The 19231-nt window shown below is 41.8% G+C and overlaps 1 protein-coding gene across 4 annotated transcripts in view; it reads left to right on the plus strand.

Moving 5' to 3' along the window:
- Positions 1-19231, plus strand: part of LTBP1 (latent transforming growth factor beta binding protein 1) — a 331513-nt gene that overhangs the window by 83974 nt on the left and 228308 nt on the right. For all 4 annotated transcript variants that reach the window (XM_045009926.1, XM_045009927.1, XM_045009928.1 and 1 more), the window contains exon 4: positions 2642-2817. In XM_045009926.1, the coding sequence (XP_044865861.1) occupies positions 2642-2817 (176 nt within the window). The remainder of the gene's footprint in view (positions 1-2641; positions 2818-19231) is intronic.

Consider the following 19231-nt stretch of genomic DNA (forward strand, 5'->3'; position numbering starts at 1 on the left):
AGTTATATTCCATAAAAATCTTGCAGCTCAATGGGAAAAAGTAGGAATTGACATGTTTAACCTTGAAGACATCATCACCTGGTTATAATGGACCTACTTGACCACTTTCCTAGAAATAGTCATGCTTGAAGATACCACAGCAGCAACAGTTGCACAGGCACATTAAATCTGTATTTGCATGTCATGGAATTTGAAAAACAGTAATAATGGACAACAGACCACAGTTCAAAAATAGGGAATTTCTGGACATTCATCTAATCTGACATATCTTCAAGCCAATGGATTAACTGAATGTGGAGTATGTATAACAGGGGTCGGCAGCCTTTCAGAAGTGGTGTGTTGAGTCTTCATTTATTCACTCTAATTTAAGGTTTCACGTACCGGTAATACATTTTAACATTTTTAGAAGGTCTCTTTCTATAAGTCTATATTATATAACTAAACTATTGTTGTATGTAAAGTAAACAAGGTTTTCAAAATGTTTAAAAAGCGTCATTTAAAATTGAATTAAAATGCTGCTCTTATGCCGCCAGCCTGCTCAGCCCGCCGCTGGTCTGGGGTTCTGTTCACCTAGGCCGGCAGCGGGCTGAGCAGGGCCTGAGGCCGGGCCCCCAGACCGGGGTGGGGTGGGGGGCTTCAGGGGTCAGGGCAGAGGGCTGGGTGTGTGTTGGGGGTGCAGGACAGAAGGCTGGGTGTGTGGGGGGGTTCAAGGGTCAGAGGAGAGGGGTGGGGGTGTAGGGCAGAAGACTGGGTGTGTGGGGGTGTTCAGGGTGCCTGAGCGGCTCATGGCAGGGGGCTGGAAGGGATGTGCCCTGTTCCATCTCCTTCCCCCAGGCTCCATCCCTACCTTTCTCTGCATCCTCTATGGAGCTGCGTGCACGCGGTCACTCCTCCCTTTCCCCTTCGCAAGGGCCATCAGCTGATTGGCGCAGGGAAGGAGAGGAGGAGGGGCAGGAAAGCACCACGCTGGGGGAAGAAGCAGGGGAGGGGGGAAGCTTGGCTGCTGCAAGACCAAGCTTCTGCCTCCTGCCCCCACAGGGGAGAGCAGTGGGCAGAGGGGCTGAGGGGGGGTGCCGGGGGCTGGGACCGCAGCAGGCAGCTGCGTGCCACTCAAAATTGGCTTGCGTGCCGTGTTTGGCAAGTGTGCCGTAGGTTGCCGACCACTGATGTATAGTGAAGAACTTGCTCAAAAAAGCATTGGATACAAGATAAAGCTCCATCTTTAGCACTACTCAATTTATAGAGCTACATTGCTGAAATGTGGAAATTCATCTGCTGAACTTTACAACAGATGTATAAATACTTGAGTACCAGATATGGGACAAAAAGAAGAGATGAGTAATAGTGAGGAAATGAGTGGGAAAGTACAGTCAATAAGGGAGCAAGATCCCTTGTGCAGTTAAAAAACAAAGACTTGGTGAGAATTTGGACGGCACTGGTCAGTCAAAGGTACAATGATCAAAGAAGTGTACCTCTCTGATACTCAGTGATCACAGATGAAGGCAAAATCTTCTAAAGGGATTGTAACCATTTGACAACTTGGGAGAAACAAATGAAGTGAAAACGGACATACAAGGTGAAAACACTTCATCAGAGGCAGGAAGAAAGCCAAGTAGCAACCTGTAAGCATGGTGTGACCCTGATGAAGCCTAGAGTAAGATTCTGGCTCTGGTGCTGGCTAAAATGAGTTGGGACCGTTTTTTGGTTCCTGCTGCCTTCAGAGGGGCAGGTCTTTGTACATTCCTTGCAAATAAATAAGATTGCATCAAAGAATTTACCAGACTTCATCATCAATTTCTACTCCCAATTGGGACATCCCTAGGGCCCTGAACTTTGACTAGTTGCTCAGGTCAAAAAAGGGGTAATAATAATTACAATAAAAATACCTCCTTTAAAACACACACAAATGGTAAAGATTTTCACTGTTAATCCATATAAAAAAGGAGGGCTCACTGAATACGTCTTTAAAATTCTTTCATTTTGCCAGTGGACTAGTCACCCTGGTCCAAATTTAGACATGGTTTAAGTAGAGAGGTCCATTAAAGAGGATAAAAACATGTAAAGTGATTGTAAACCTAAATGCTTCAGCTCATAAGCCAACCACTAACTGACCAAGGAAGAAACTTCCCTAATGAGCAAGTTATATAATTATTTCTTGTATCTTCAGCTGAAGTACTTGGTACAAGCCATTGTAGGAAACGAGAGAATGGCCTAGATGCATTGCTACTTGTCTGAGCCAATCTGGAAATTCCTATGTTCTAACAAAATTGAGTTCTGACTTGGACTTCTGAGGAGAGAGTCCTCCCTCAGCTGTATATATTTTTTGGTAATCTGTTAAACGATGTCAGTACTTAGTAGGAATATCATCAGACAATCTTAGCAAGTTTAATAGCTCCCCTTTGTATGATGAGCTATGGACTGACAAGGCCAGGAGAATGCTAGAGGCATGACTAGGTAGAATGAATTGAAACTCAGTTGCTATGTTTCAAAGCCAAAGACTTTTATCCAGTAAGTTTTCCAAACTTTATTTTGAGACCTTAAAATGAGTACAGATGCATTATCAATAGTTTTGTGTGTGTCTGTGTGTGTGTTTGCTTCCAGGTTAATTTATTAATTTCACCTCTTTGTTTCCCTTAAACAGAATGATACCCCTTTCATCTCAGACTTTGATGATGAATCTTCATCATGGCCAGACACAAGAATATGTGATCAAACCCAAATATTATTCCGCAAAGAAAGTGATTTCAGGAGAACAATCCGCTGAGGATTCGTTGCCTCTAAGAATGGGCCAGGATCAACTTGCATCACCTTTCCGTTGTAAGTAAAATTGTAAACAAATAGCATAGAGAAAACATAGTTTCAAATCTCGGTAATATTTTGTATGATGTCTGGATGGCTCTAACACGTCAAAACAGATAAGTCAAAATAATAAAAAACAAGATAATTTTCACAGCAACAAGATGGTCATTAAGTATGGTTTCCTGTTTATAAAAACATTGAACCTGACTCACCTTTAGAATTATGTAATGCTATTTCCACATCATGGCTTCTTTTCAGATAAAAAATGCTCTGTGAACTCTGCTAGATTTAGATATAACAGAGAGTAAAGCCAGTATAAACTGACAGATCCCTTCCTACAATCTTATATCCAGAACACACTTCTTGAGAAGCTGGCATTCTGATCATTGACTTTTTTTTAATGTTTAATTTGTGTATTTATGTACTTTTGCACAGTAAGGAGAGCTTTTAGTTCGTATTTGTAAAGAATGGTTGTATAGGTGCCCAGCTTGTTGCCTTGGCTCATGTCCCATCATGTGGACAGCTCAAGGACAAGCTCTGTCTTAAAAGGTGGAGACTATGATGAATTATGAGTTAGGCATTACAAAGTGACTGCTGGCTTGATCCGAAGAAATGTTCTGCGCATTAAAAGGTCATGCAGTCAATTTGAGGAAGTAAGGTGCTTATCTTCTATTCCCAACAAACTTTTTCTGCTTAAACTTGATTTCATTATATGTTAATGGCTATGTATTGTAGTAGAGGGAAACAGTTTCTGCTGTGAATTTAGAAAGAAGGAGACTCACAATAGTGAGAGTAGTTGAAAAGCTGTGAATATAGCTTCCATATGCAGTTTTCTGTTTATTTCATTACTCTGTAAATCCATTTTAGTTTGTTTAGATATTTCTATTTAGATGCAAACAAAAAGCGTATCCACAGTTTTGGGTGCACTGACAATTAATTAAAATCTCAAGCCACACAAGAGTAACCATCCAGCAACATAATAAACAACAATGAAATTAACATAACCAGATAATAATTCAAAGCAACAAAATAAACTACCCACAGAACCCTAACCTTTTCTCGTATGATTGTCAGTCAGATTGGCAATATCAAGTGATGGTTCTTAGAGCAAAGGCTGAACTTCAAGGCAGTTGGCAGTCTGCCCTCTCTAAGAGAGGTGTTAATAATCTCCAGCAATAATGGACCCAGTCTTTCCTTGCTGGTCTTTACCAATATGGAAGGAACTCAGATTAGCACCAAACAAATCTTAGATTTTTCAGATGCTGTGATGTGTAGGAAAATAACTGTTTGTTTGACTCCTTTGCAGCCACAGCATAAAAATAACAAAATTATTCTGCAACGGCTACACCAGGGGTTCTCAAACTGGGGGGTTGGGACCCCTCAGGGGGTCGCAAAGTTATTACATGGGAGGGGTGGGGTGTCGCAAGCTGTCAGCCTCCACCCCAAACCCTGCTTTGCCTCCAGCATTAATAATGGTGTTAATTATGTAAAAAAGTTTTTTTTAATTTATAAGGGGGGGTTGCACACAGAGGCTTGCTCTGTGAAAGGGGTCACCAGTACAAAAGTTTGAGAACCACTGGGCCACACGAATGCTCTGTGTTTGTATCTATGTAAATGGCTAATAGATAAGGTGCTATTAGATGGCATTCAAGAACATGGAGCATAATTCCTGGATTTTATAGGACCAGTACAACTTTTCGTTGTGCTCTGCAAATGACTTCATCTGTGCAACACTTTACATCTCCTCTTAATATCAACTGGCAACCCTAGCAAATAGCAAATCCCCTGCCAATACTCTAGCTGTCTTCCCTCTCACTTCATTTGTTGCAGGTTTTCCATAAAGTAGAGTGACCTGTGAGAGCAGTGTTAGGAAAGAGGATGCCTAATAGCCACCTCATTGATGGTGAAGGACAAAAGAGTATTATAAAGGCCTATCAAATCTCTGAGAGAGTGGCTATTTCGAGAACAACATTCTCTCTCAGAGGCCACTGGAAACCCTCTGTTTCTATTAACTTCTGGAGCCTGATAATTAAAAGAGGTTTCATGGCCTGACAAGACGGGTCATGAAGTAATTATAATTTCCAATTGCCTATTCTCCAATCCCAACACCAGATCCAGAATGTGACCAACTGTATGAGTTGTGGATTTAGTTTGGCTTCTAATTTCTAGAGGCATTACAGTGGATTCTGAGCTCAGAAAACTGCTACGTCTTTCAAAATGTGATATTTTAATACAAAATAAATGACTGCTGCAATTTAGTTAAGTAGCTATGTTTCATAAGAGTTCTGCTTAATTAAACCTCTAGGAGGAGTAATGATGATGGCAATATGGTGGCATTCAATTGAGCGAGAAAGGAAAGGTGAGGTCTGATTAGTAACTATAAAAATACCCAAGCTTTTCTCTCAACCTAAATTTTAAAAATCTACTGGTAGATAGAGGTTTTCTTTTAAATCCTATCTATCTTTAAATAACTTTTGAAAAAGATAAGATAAAATAACAGCCAGATAAATATATTCTGGGGCTAACCAGGAATTCAAAGATAACAATAAATAGAGTGCCAAACAAATGATGCTGTGAGTTAAAACTAATTCTCATAATTTCTGCATTCATTTTTAAAGCACAGATGGCTGCTGCTTTGGTTGAAAGCCAATAAATGTGGGAGAGGAGGGTAAATCTATTGGCTGTGATTTAGTCTATTGATTACTTATCTCCTTCTTGTGTGGTATAAATTGTTCTTTCCAAGTTAGAGTTTGACACCAGGAAGCAGGTCTACTTTTGATCTTGATAAATTCTACTGCCAGGTTACAGGTTCACCCAGGAATTGTTTGACATTCTGACTGAACTGCATCCAGTACTAACCCTGTCTGCTCAACCAACTTGTACCATGTAAATTTCGTTACATAATTTCATGAAATTTAAGCATCGGTTTCTTTTCTGAAATCTTACATTGGAAACTTCTGCTGATAATAGTATACAAAAACAAACCATGTAAGATCTTGATAATTGTCAAATCAAAGAATAATGAGAGAAGCCAAACATTTTATTTCACGTGATAGTTTATTTTAGATTCCATTTCAGACACATTTTTTGGCTCAAAATATTTTTTCCTTTTACACCTTGCATCACTGATTGAAAGAAAATGACAGTTGTTTTACTTGCATTTGTTTGGTATAAAAGTGCTTTTCTGAGATTATCCAGTTTTTAAATATTTATTTTCTTTTGTGGCATATTTTAATCTTTTCATCTTCAGAAGCTAGAATTGCATCAATTTTGCAGTTGTGAAAGCCTAAGAAGTGCCACATAGCTAGCTCATGGACTCTTACATTAAAAGTAAGCAAAATCCATCTGATCCTTATATACAAGAAAGACTTAATTGTTTTAAAATGCCATATTCCTGATTTCTGTTAACTCCTTAGGTAGTTCCATTCCAACATGGTTAACATCTGAGGTTAAGTTGGTATAATATTTTATAAGTCCTAAGTAATTGCAGTATAAGACACACCTTCAAAGACAGATCTGCCTTTGGCCATTGTTAGCTTGAGAGGGGGCAAGGAGGGGGTCGATATAGACCCTGAGGGTGTCTAAGGAGTAGAACTGTCAACTCTTTTCCTGAGGCAGCAGCCCCTGTTGGCAAACCTGAAATTCGTTGGCAGAGACTTCTGTTCTGTCAGACAAACACTACTAGGAGTAGATAGGGGAAAGACATACTCTGAAGCCAATAGGCAGAATGGGTTGTGGGGCAAGTATAGCACCTGTGACATCTCCCCCAGGTTTGCCGACAGGGGCACCTTCAGCTGCCTTGAGGCTCTACCTTCTTTAAAGAAGCGAGTGAAGCGGGGGCATTGTTGTTGGATTTTGACCTTTGGGCCAGATCTGCCCAGTTGTGTGTGACAAACATCAATAAAATAGTTAAGATACACATAGATGTAAAATGAGCCATATTGAATAATTTTTCACAAAAGTTGGAGCATTTCCTGGTGGAACATTACCCCTTAATATCTCTGAGATGGAGGTGTTTGGTTTGTCTTCCCACTTCCAGAGCCTTCAGTGTTCTAGATTTACTAAAGACTGCAAAGAATGAAACAGGTGACTTTTGAGTAGTTATTGCTGCATTTTGAAACATGCTAAAACTTTTTAAAAAAACCCTCTAAATTCTCCTGAAGAGTTATATGAATGCCATGCCAATGGAGCTTGAAAATTCAGTGAGCTCTCAAGATTATGCTGCTTATATGTTAAACTTTAGTGAGACATGAAATGCTGAGTTCCCCTCTACTGACCCCTCCAGGACCCGGGATCTGGACCGAGCCGTGCTCCATCCTTCTGAGATAAAACCCTTCTGCTGCTGCTAACCAATGCACTTAGTCCTGTAGCTCAAATAGTGGCACTAGATGCTAAAAGTTCATGGTTCAAACCCTATTGATGATGTGTGATGGAATGGTTATTACAGTTGCACATAGCAGAATTTGTTTATACCCTTTCCCCTTTAAAGAAACCAATAGAGAGACTGATAAAATCCAGTGGATTTCTACAATCTTTGGAGGCTGGATTGAAATACATCAGCATGGGTTTTAATATAGCTAGTGAGGGGAAATAGCTTCCAAGCTGAAATGGATGGTTACATAGCCCACCCAGCATGGGTGAACTATACACCAAAAATATTAAGATCAGACCCAGAGGAGAGGCCATGTCTATGGCCTGCTTTATGGGAGCTCTCTGCAAGCCAATAGGTAATATCCAGAGAGCACATTGAACATAGAAATCCCCAGGGATAAAAAATTCTCAGAGATTCCAATGGTAACATTAGCACCAACTTAGAAAACTCACCTGTGAAATTCCCCATTTATAAACCAGCAAGCAAATAAAACTTATAGAAATTCAGATAGGACTTACTGCAAAAAAAAATCCATTGAACTTTACTCTTTTAAAACAGCTATTAAATAAATATACACTAGCCAGCTTGAGTTTGAACTTGAATTCTGTAAATATTAGTGCTGGGTTGATGGCTTCTATAAATTAAATGCTACAGAGACGTATAGGCTAGAGGGACTCTGTGCTGTCTTTTAAATCCATGAATGTTTAAATGATAATGAAGTAACTCCTGAACAAAATGTACTCTGCTCCTGGCATTACTGTCAGCAAAATGATTGTGATAATTACTTACTAGACATACCATCTGCCAGTAATAGTCAGTCTTCAAATTCATGCTGTTGGCAAATTAGAAGGTACAAAAAAAGGAGATAAGCAAGGCAGATTTCCACAGGTATTTTTTTTTTCCGTTTGATTCTTTTGATAAAGTTGCAAAATCTTTTGTTGGGACTGGGCCAGTGCAGAATCAGGGAGCATAACCAATTGCTTGATTGTCCTTCCTGTGCTGCACTGAGCAGAACTCAGAGACAGGGGAGAACTGAGCCTAAGAAGGAAAAGGATGTTCCCAGCTTTCCATAGGAATGCACATAATACTCACTCCTAGCTCTGAATGGACCCAAGATGATATACTTTAGAGTCCCACACTTTCCTGGAAGGAAAAGCTCTTTTAGGCTATATTTAGAGGTTTTAGGTTCCATTTGAGTCCTTTCCAGTTGGATTTATGGCCACACTAAAGTCAGTGGGATTTTGCCATTGACTTCAGTGGGCCAGGATATGACCCATGGTAACTAAGGCACCAATCTTAACAAGTGGAGAGATACAAAGATAATTTCTGTGAAATATTGAAAACTTTACTCAACATGTTTCCACCAGTGCTGAAGCCTATGGTCCCTTGGGACCTTAATCTCAAAGCCACCCTTTGAACCACTAGCAACATGCTCCCTCTCCCACCTCTCGATGAAAGTGGAGTTCTTAGTAGCCGTTACTTCGGCCCGATGAGTCAGTGAACTCACAGCCATGATGGCGGACCCCTCCCCCCCCCCCCAACACACATGATATTCCACAAGGACAAGGTGTCCTTATGGCTGCACCCTAAATTCCTTCCAAAAGTGGTGTCTGAGTTCCACCTCAATCAGTCTATCCACCATCTGGTTTTCCACCCCAAGCCACGCACCACTTCCACTGACAAGGCCTTGCACTCCCTCGACATCTGTCACACTAGCATTCTACCTCCACAGGACTTGACTGTCTTGCAAATTGCCAAAACTATTTATGACCATCACTGACAGGGCAAAGCCCTCTTGTCCCACTGAATCTCCAAATGGGTCTTAGGGTGCATCTGTGAATGCTACAAATGATCCAACATACTCCCGCCTGACAGTGTCACAAAGCACTCTGTATGGGTGCAGGCCGCCACCTCAGCCTCACTGTCCGATGTATCCTGGCAGGATATATGTTGAGCAGTGGTGTGGCGATCTGTCCACACATTCACGACACTCTATGCCATCGCACAAGCAGCAGCTACAGTTGCAGCCATGGACCAGGCTCTACTGCAGACTGCACTTCCATTGGCATCCTCACCTGCACTGTCTGTGCTGATCACTGTTCGCGAGTCATCTGTGTGTGCAATAGGGCCCATCGCTTGAAGAAGAAGAGGAGGAGGTTTTTTACCTATAATTGGAGGTTCTTTGAGATGTGTGGACCCCACTACCCCAACATCCCCTCTGCTTTGGACTTGATTCTATAATGGTAAGAGGGAAACTGGAGAGGCGTTGACCCGCACTACCTCTTACACCCTTGGCTGAGAGCAGAAGGAAACGCACAACACATGTGGGTCAATGAACACTGCTAAGAAACACTTATGGACGGACTCAGGTGCATAGCGCCCATGTATGGAATATAGATAGAGAACACCCATCTTGAAGAACCTCCAGTTACAGGTACATAACCCAGTCTTTCCAGGAATGGCCTTCAATTGTATGACCCATTATCTGGGTCCTGATTTGAGACTGCTCGGACCAGATTCTCAGAAGGGTTGAGCATTCACGTCTTCAGCTGAAATCAAGGGGAGTGGTGGATGGTCAGCGCCTCCGAAATATCAGTCCTTTGCTCTCAAAATAGGCATGCAGTCATTGTGACTTCCAGAGTTAGTGGATACTTTTGCAGATTTTTGCCTTAATCTTTGTTTGCCAGAGTTGCTCATCTGTAAAATAGAGATACTAATACTTCCCTACTTAAAAAGGGTGTTCTGAAGATAAATTAGTTTGTTTGTTTGAGGTGCTGCACTATGATGATGAGCTCAATAGGGAAAACACATGAAGAAATAAAAAAAAATCCTTATTTAGTTCAGGATGTAGAGTAACCAAGGCTTGGGAGCCACACGATGAATGAGGAGGATAAAAATAAATATGGAACAGCTGCCTGAGTAATTAAGTCCTGTCCATTCTGTGAACTCATTGAGGCAAGGGTTCTGTGGAAAAAATACTATGGGATCATATAATTAAAGACTGTGTCAGTGTATGAGGGAGCATGGACAAGCTTTATTCTGGCATTTCCTAACTTTTGAGAACTTATCTTCACATTCAGAATATCGTTCCTAATGTCACTTTTTTGTCTTTTAATTAAAATTGCAAACTACACCTCTACCCCAATATAATGTGACCCGATATAACATGAATTCGGATATAACGCGGTAATGCAGTGCTCCGGGGGGGCGGGGCTGCGCACTCGGGCGGATCAAAGCAAGTTCAATATAATGCGGTTTCACCTATAATGCAGTAAGATTTTTTTTGGCTCCCAAGGACAGTGTTATACTAGGGTAGAGGTGTATATGTAATCAGGAATCAGCATCTTGCTTATCTAATCTATTTTCATGCCAATCACTGTGCTGTATAAGCACCGTGCTATTACTTCAGCCATCATTAAAATGAAACTACTTCTGGGATAGCAGTTGGAAACCTTTGATCAATAGTGCAAAACAATAGTTACAGTCTGGCTACTGTTCTAGATTCTATGTAACTGAAGTTTAGACAGGCTTTTGCATTTATCTTTGAAATACTACAATGATTCATTAAATAGAAAAACACAAATTGATTTAATTTTATGGTTATCCCTCAAATATGCATAGATCTCTCCTGTAGCTTTGTATGGAGTTTGCACGTGCATCAGAATATTAATGTGAAAATCATAAAACAATCAATCTTTATTAATGCTGCACATAATTGTTCCGTGTTTAAGGCACCTATTTGCATTGTGTTTTTAAGATATAAAGACTATTTATTATTGTGAGAAAAATATAGCAAGACTTGGAATTCTGTTAAGTGTAGAAGACTTTTAGTTAAAATTTTGCCATAACAATATATTTAATGCCTATGAAATTTTAATTTGGATAAGTTCTTCTTTAAACCTCAGGCCTTATGCTATATTTGTGCATGCTGTTTCACTGAAGACTTCATAGGTTGTTTTGGGGGTGGGGAGAAGGTGAAACTGGATCACTGTCTCCATTGCATGACACAGCCTAATGACACCATTCCCTGTCAATAAGTGTGGGAAAACAGTTGTGGGTACATGAGGTGTTCTAATAATGAAAAAAGGCTTTCACAGATATGATATTTAACATCTGAAATATGTCTATGTGATGAAACATAGTGCAATTCTATTTTAGCTATTCAATATGTGTTGACTTTGGGGAAAATCTCAAACAGAAGCAAGTCTCAGTGGACTGAATATCCTTTTTTTCCTTCTCTTTTGATGTTTCACTTTAAAACAACATTGCATAAATAACAAAATAATTCTTCCATTTGCTTGGCTTAACCAGTGAGACATTTCCTTCAAAAGACACATAGGGCTACATCTTAATGTCTTTTCTAAAGAAACTCTCCTCAAAGATTTTAGGCCGGGCTGCGGAAACATCAGTTTGACTATGCAGTAACTAAGCAAATAATCATTTGCTTTTTTATTTAAAAAAAATAGTTGCTTTGGCTACAGATACTATTAAAATTAATTTAAATTTACTAAAGTATTCAACAATACAAGAGTAATGTTTGTAAAGTTCTTTGAAATCCTTGGAGCATTATATAAATGCATCTGTACAAGTGCAAATTATTATTTTAATAACAATACTAAATCTTTTATTACAAAAATGAAAAACATCTATAATGGTATGTGATATAGGGAAAATATATTTACCAGATTCTCTAAACTTAGCGTATGTGTCAGGTAGAATTAACTCAAAAAGAGAAATGGGATATAAGGACAGAGTCAGCATACAAGCACTGCAGACACAGTTTGAGAGCTTCTCTTAATGTACTGGAATTGCTAGAATTTCGTTACTACCCTTACCAAACTATTTTCACAGATTTGTGGGAATGTTGAGGCTCAGTCAGCAAATGAAAACTTGCACACATACACAAAAAGAAAATGTATTGCCAATTTGAATGTTCAAAAAAACCCTCATGAAAATCCCTATTTGGGATGTTGGGTAAAACCAGCAATGCCACTCTGCATCTGTGATGACCAATAAATAATGCTGGTTTCTGTCCTGTAGCTTTGAAAGATAATCTGGTCTCAAGTGTGGATTTACTGATTTGGGTCCCCTACAAACATTAACCTGAGGAGTTATGGTATAATTTGATTATTTAAAAAAAAAACCAAGATAAACATGACAAAGCAGAATTGAAACCATTTTGTTAGGCACCACAAACCACATTATTGCTTCTGTTCATTATTTAGGCCACTCTTTTTTGCTGGAATGCCCCGAAGCTGGTTGCCAGGAAACAATAACAGTATTGCTCACACTGCTATTAGGCATGTTTTTACATTGTTTTAAACATGGAAAAATGGCCATAGTCCAAAATCCTCTGTCTGAGGATACTGCACAGAGACTTGATGGTAGTAAAATATACAAGGAAGAAGAAAGGTGATTCATAAAAACCTTTTGACAGAGACCCCAGTTTCCTAACCCAGTCATGATCATTCATATGCTACACGCTTTTGCAAATGAACAAAATCAGTTATAATTATTGTGCGCTCCTCTGACTCAGACAAAAAAGCGGTGTCAGAGGGAATGCTTTATCCACAAAAGATCTCTGATGCAGAGGTGTATAATATAGTTACGAATTTCTTGAAAAACCACTACTGCACTTGTGCCTGCATGTGTAGCAGCTACTTTTATGGTATAAGGAGTGATGCTCATCATTATGTAGGAGGGAAAGGCAGGATCAAACCTTTAACATTGTGGAATGAAGAAACTTTTTCAGAATCTGTCTGGGTTAATGAAAAAAGATGCTTGGAAAGAACAACTTTTGCTATGGTGAATTATTTAACCAAGATATGTTGTATACTTTCTATTTTATCTTAATTCAATATTAACTACAAGAACTGAAGTGCAGACTTTTTTTATAAATGGGCCAGACATGTTGCCATGCCGTGTGTAAGATTGCTTGTTTAATGCAATCAACACAAGTTGTTTGTTGTATACCCCTCTCTCTTCTCCTATCCTATGGCAGTGGAATGAGGTACGGATTGTTGTGGTGTTACCCAATGGGAATCAAGAAGACAAAGAGTTGTGAATCCCCAGCTCTGATTATGAGAGTCTGAAGAGAACCTCTTTCCAAAGATCATCTTCTCTCCCCCTCAAAAGTACAGAGCCTCCTCCTCAACTCTCCTACTCTCTCCCCTCTCTTTCTTTTGTATTACAGGGATACTAAGGAAGAAAGAGACACCATCAAATAAATAAAAATAAAGAAAAGAGCAAGGGCAGAAGTACGAAGTCTGAGAGCTCTGCTTCATACTGGAGGGGAAAAATGAAAGGCAGAGCACCCAGTACTATGACCAAATTATATAGCGCAGGCCAGCCATTCTGTCACACTGTCAGAAGGATGTTGGATTAGCTTGATCAGAAGAGAATGGGCTCCCCAGACAGGAGCATCTGCAGCTTTAGCATGCTGCCTGCCTGGTTTCTGCTTGTAGCCTTGCTCCACAGCATACCCAGTGGGAGAAGTGGAGCTGAGAAGAGAATTTGTGAGAGTGAAAAGGGGAGACCATATGTGGCGCTGGGGAGATTTAAATAAAGAAGGCAGTGGAGCTTGTGAGAACAGAATAATGAAGGGAGACGTAAAGATGTGGAGAGAAGAAGCACGTGAGGAAAAAGAGGGAGGTTAATGGAGATGAGTACAGGAGGCATGACTGGAGGTGGAAGGAATTATATGTGGAGGTGTAGCCTGAGTTGTCATAACGGTGACTATGAGCAAATATTGGACAAATACAGGAGCACAGGTAATAATGGCAGCACTGAACTTAAGAATGACACCGTGAGAAGGAAGCGATTAAGGCCTCAGTTCTGTCCCCCTTGTGTTAGATAGTACCTTGCTCTGTGAGTAGTCCCGTTGGCTTGCGTAAGGATGACAGAACTGGGCCTTTGGATAATAACAAATATATCAGAGGTCTGGCAGTACTTAATGAAGAAGGCAACAATGAGACAATAGAATTGTGGCAAAAATAATTGAGGGGCAGAGTTTTAAAAAATGGTAGGAAAAAGGCAGCCAGTAGTTCAGTGGTCCCCAACCTTTTTCGTCTGGCGGGCACCAGACGACGAGCCTCGGAGGACCATGGCGGCAGACGAGCATCCACCGAAATTCCACCAACAAGCGGCAACGTCAATAGGTGTTGCCACTGAAATGCCGCCGACAAGCATCATCATCCAAAGGTGTCACCGCCAAAAATCGGCAGCATTTCGACTGCGATGCCTCTGGATGACGCAGCTTGTCAGCAGCATTTCGGTGGATGCTCATCCGCCAGACAGAACGTGGGTGCACTTAGATGCCCCGGCGGGCGCCATGGCGGGGACCCCTGCAGTAGTTGGTGGCAACAGTGTAATTGTAGAGGTTCGGCCATAACTCACTGAGAGTTTCCCAAATCCCTATTCCCTCTTCTTCATAATATTTGTGTATATATGATCATTGTACACATACCCACTTTACATAATATAGTAGGCCAGTGGGTACTTTTTATATAATACAGTCTAGTATAAGGCCATCTAGATCTTGGATGACCTAAAACTGTGGTGCTATGTCTAGTTTCCGTGATCAGCCTTGTTCCTCCCCACACCCTCACAGCTTCCTGGAAATATTCCTACTAAGCTAGTGGAAATAGGATTGAATGTGGGGTATGCAAATGCAGTCAAACTGAGTATCTAAAAAGAGAGAAAAAATTTTATCTTTGCAAACAGTACCCTAAATCAGTGCTGTTAAAGTATTAGTATGCAACTATGGAAAATCATTTTGAATCCATGAATGTTCTAGTCTTTGCTCTGCACTCATGGCTATCATTAAAAAGACTATCATTAAAAAGACTGGTCTTTATACAGATAAGGTTTGAGTGGCAGAGATTTTCTTTCCATGATTGGAATGCATAAGGGCCACATAGAACTTCAGTCTTTGTGCTCAGAAGTGTGCAGATACTGCTCCATTCCTATTTCCCCAGGGGTGCTTGGCACCCTAAAAGGAATGCGAGGGCGGGAAGGCTATGCTCACCTATATTGACCTGCAGAGTGGGGCTGCGCAGCTGTGAGAATAAGGTGAATCTTGTAGTGTTTAGGACTAGATAATGCATAGCTCAGAGTAAGGGTTCCCTGGACCCCCTAGTGTATGCTCACCCTGCACATTAGCAGATTCAGGGAACCCTTACTCTGGGCTATGCATTGGGCATACATTGAAATGTGTTTTGTCTAAATTCCTTTGCTCCTAATGTAAATTGATCTTCCACACACCCTGACTGATAGAGGAACTGGGCAAAATCTTCTGGGAGTTTTTAAAGCCATGGTTTAAAATTGTTCTAATCACTGGCGAAATTTGTTGATTTGTTAATGATCAGGATGATTTGTTGTTGATGACTCAGTGCTGCTTTCCCTGTATATTGTTAAAGGTTAAATAGGTCATTATTAAACAAAAAGTATAAATAAACTTTTTACTTCAATGGTAGATTTTTATACAATGTCAGCTTTCCTTTTGGCTGAAAAAACAAATCTGTTGGGAAGAATTAAACCAGGTGGGGTGGTACAATAACTGAGAGAGACTAGCTTTAGGAAATAAGTAATTTCCTTCTAAGGTTTTTTTTTTTTTTGTCAGCAATTAAAAAAAAGTTGGTCAACTAAAGAATTAAAAAAAATTGAATTTGTAGCTTAAGTGGGAGTACTTTTAATAAGAGAGGGAGAGAGAAAACATAGAGTTGCATTCTTGAGGTCTCCGAATTCTTTCAAGTTCATCTACTGTGTTTTGCACAGACATTTTCCTTGTTAAGACTGTTTGAAGTTGCCTTTAGCATCCCCATCATAATGTCTACGGTCCTATGGAATGACTGGTTATTTAAAGGTACCTTCCAAATCACAAAAAAATTAGTACTAATATGTAATCAAGGAACAAAAGTTGCGAGTGGAGACTTTTTAAATTAAATTTTGTGAATAATTTGCTCCTTCCCACTTGTCACTCAACTTCACATATGGGATGATACAGTCTTCTTCATAACAAGAGCTGGGATTGGGCGACAGAGCATGGATCACTTGATGATTATCTGTTCTGTTCATTCCCTCTGGGGCACCTGACATTGACCACTGTTGGAAGACAGGATACTGGGCTAGATTGACCTTTAGTCTGACCCAGTATGGTCATTCTTACGTTTTTAAGAGCCTGATCCTGCTCTTTCTGACATCAATAGCAAAACTCTCACTGACTTCCTTTAGAGTAGGTTCATGCACCAAATGTTCTGAGGTCCATTTAAACTATAGAATGTCATCATGATTAGGAAGCCTGCAGCATACTGTAGCTGTGAGGATAGCCCTGTGAACTTCAGAGGGATGTGTGTAGTTCAAGTAAATAAAAAAAAAATTCTACATATTCATAAAAGCAATAAAAAAAAGGTATAATAATTCTTCCAGAAAGAGATCTGGACAGATTAGAATTATAGACAAAGTGACCCAGTAGGTTAACCTGAGGGATTCGTATACCTTCTATAACCCTATGCCAGTTATGGCCAAAGCAGCCGTCAGGACTATCTGGTTCTAGACTCCACTAACTGCCTCACTCCTCAGTGCATTCATTCTTCCTGCTAAAATATAACAAACCAAACCCCCACTGTTCACAATGGAGTGGGAGGGGGAAAATCTTTGTTTGGCTTTTATTCTCCATTTCTGATGCTACTAGATTGTCAGGTCTTCAGGGTGTAGAGACTGTCTTTATTGTTGTTCATGGTACAGCACTGTGAGTACATTTTGAGTTCTATATACTAAACAATTAATATATCTTAAACATCTGACAGGCTCATCACCACTCTGTCTCAGCACCTTCCCGAGGAGAAGGAAGACAAAGTTAAGAATGCATGAATATGTGATACCAGTTTGAGACGAAACTTTGTTCTTAGTTGCACCTTTGCAACTCCATTGGGAATTTGGCCCAAGATAACTTAACAAACAATACCCATTTAGCACAGCAGTCACTGTAGGCAGTGGTCTTGTGGACATGCAGAAGTAACTGAAACTAGCTCTGTATAGCAGAAATATCGAAGGAAGTGGTAGTAATGTTGGCTGAGTGCCCTTAAGGTAAGTCTATCCCTCAGCTTATGCACTAAAGACAAGGGTGGAGCCAGGTTTTGCAACCAGAGGGTGAGGATTGGGCGGGGAGGAGGGGGGGCATGGCAATGGTTCAGTGGTGGTGCCACCTTCAAGTATACCTTTTAGCTTGCTAATTTCACCCATGCCTGTGTATTATGACCCCTTCCCCAATCTGGTAAGAAACGTATTTGGGAATCCTTTAAAACTGCACCCCCATTTCAAAAGGGATACCCCATGCAGACAGAAGCGACCCTTTGTGGCCTCCTGTCACCACCTCCCCCCAGGTCAGGTCCTCTTTCAGGGTGACAGAGTGGCAAATATAGCAGCATGCTTCTCCATGCACAGACTGCCCTGGAAGGATCCCCACTGGGGTCCCCCACCCCAGGGAGCCAGCAGTCTAGCCTCAAGCGCACCATATGCTGGGACTCACGGCATGGGGCTCCATCTGCCTCACCCCTAATTGGCCTCTGGCCCTCCCGTCCCAAGCAAACTCCTCTGGATGTCAATCTGAAGGAAACCCTTAGCTGCAGGGGAAGCTGCACCAGACTGGGGATGGGGGCCCAATATGAGGCAGGGGAAGGGGCAGCATGCAATATATGGCTGGAACAATGGCGGGATAATACCGGGGGACTGGCTTCTGGACGTGGGGTATGGATGGGGGCAAGGTCCCAGGAGAGACGAGTGATGGGGTGAGGTTCAGGATGCTGTGGGACATAAATGGGGTGAGTGGAACTAGGACATGGAGGCAGATGGGTGGGAAAGCTAACACAGGGGCAGGGAGCAGATCATGGGGCAGTGGGGTCTGGATGGGCACAGATGGGGCAGAAAGCTAGAGAAGGAGACTGATGACATGGGGGGCAGGACTCTAAAGGGTAGGAGGATAGGAGAAGGGGACAGACCCTAGATGATCAGGGGGCAGATGAGGTAGGACATAGATAGGGGACAGTATCCCAGGTGGCAAATGAGCTAGGACAAGGGGGAAAAGACAGGAATCAGGAAGGCTAGGATGAGACCATTAGGGCATGGGGGAAAATAGAGGGCAGGACCCCAGGGGAGCAGGTGGGATGGGGGTAGGACAGGGGGCACAGAGAGGGGCAGGACTACTAGTGCAGAGATGTGCCCCAGAGGGCTGTGCAAGGCTGTGGGCTCCCCCAGGCTGCCCCCACCCGGCTAAGCTCTTCAGCTGCATGATCTGTGCTGAGGCCTCTGCACGTGACACACATTAACAGGTGGTTGTTGCACCTTGATTTAGTCCTGTTTCAGAGAGGACTAGATCGAAGGGCTTGGCAACACTTGCAGATGTAGAGCGCTGGGAGACCAGCCTTCGGAGACCGCAGCAGGGAAAACGCTGCTGTGTGTTTACACTGTCAGCTGCCAGCGCACTGGCATGGCCACATTAGCAACTCTTGCAACGCCACAAAGACAAGTGCATTGTGGTAGTTATCCCAGTGTGCAAATGGCTGCAACTTGCTTTTCAAATGGAGGAGGGGGTGGAATGTGACAGGGAGTGTATTGTGTGTATGTGCGGGGAGAGAGAGTGTTTTGGGGGGGCTGAGAGTGTGTCAGCATGCTGTTTTGCAAGTTCAGACAGCAGCAGACTCCCTTTCTCCCTCCCCCCCCCCCTGACAACAGCACAATTCCACACTAATGGTTTGCTTTGTCCTGGAGCAGATAAGCGTGCCGGTTGTCAGAAATGGAGCTTTGAAAGGGGATATCTGCATGCCTGCAGCCGATTTCAAAACAATGAGAAGAGTGGCCAATCAGGGGATTATGGGACATTTCCAGAGGCCAATCACAGCTCAGTAATGCAACACCTCGACCACGCTGACGTCCGGGCGTTTCAGCCAGGGCACAGCAAGCTTTATGCTTCTTGTAGAGGTGGATTACCAGGATGCTCCTGCTGCAGAGTCCAGGCACTCTACTTGCCTTGCCAGTGTGGACACCTCAGGAGTTAGGGTGCCG

Source organism: Mauremys mutica, chromosome 3 (assembly GCF_020497125.1).
Source record: "Mauremys mutica isolate MM-2020 ecotype Southern chromosome 3, ASM2049712v1, whole genome shotgun sequence".
NCBI classification, from domain to species: Eukaryota; Metazoa; Chordata; order Testudines; family Geoemydidae; genus Mauremys; species Mauremys mutica.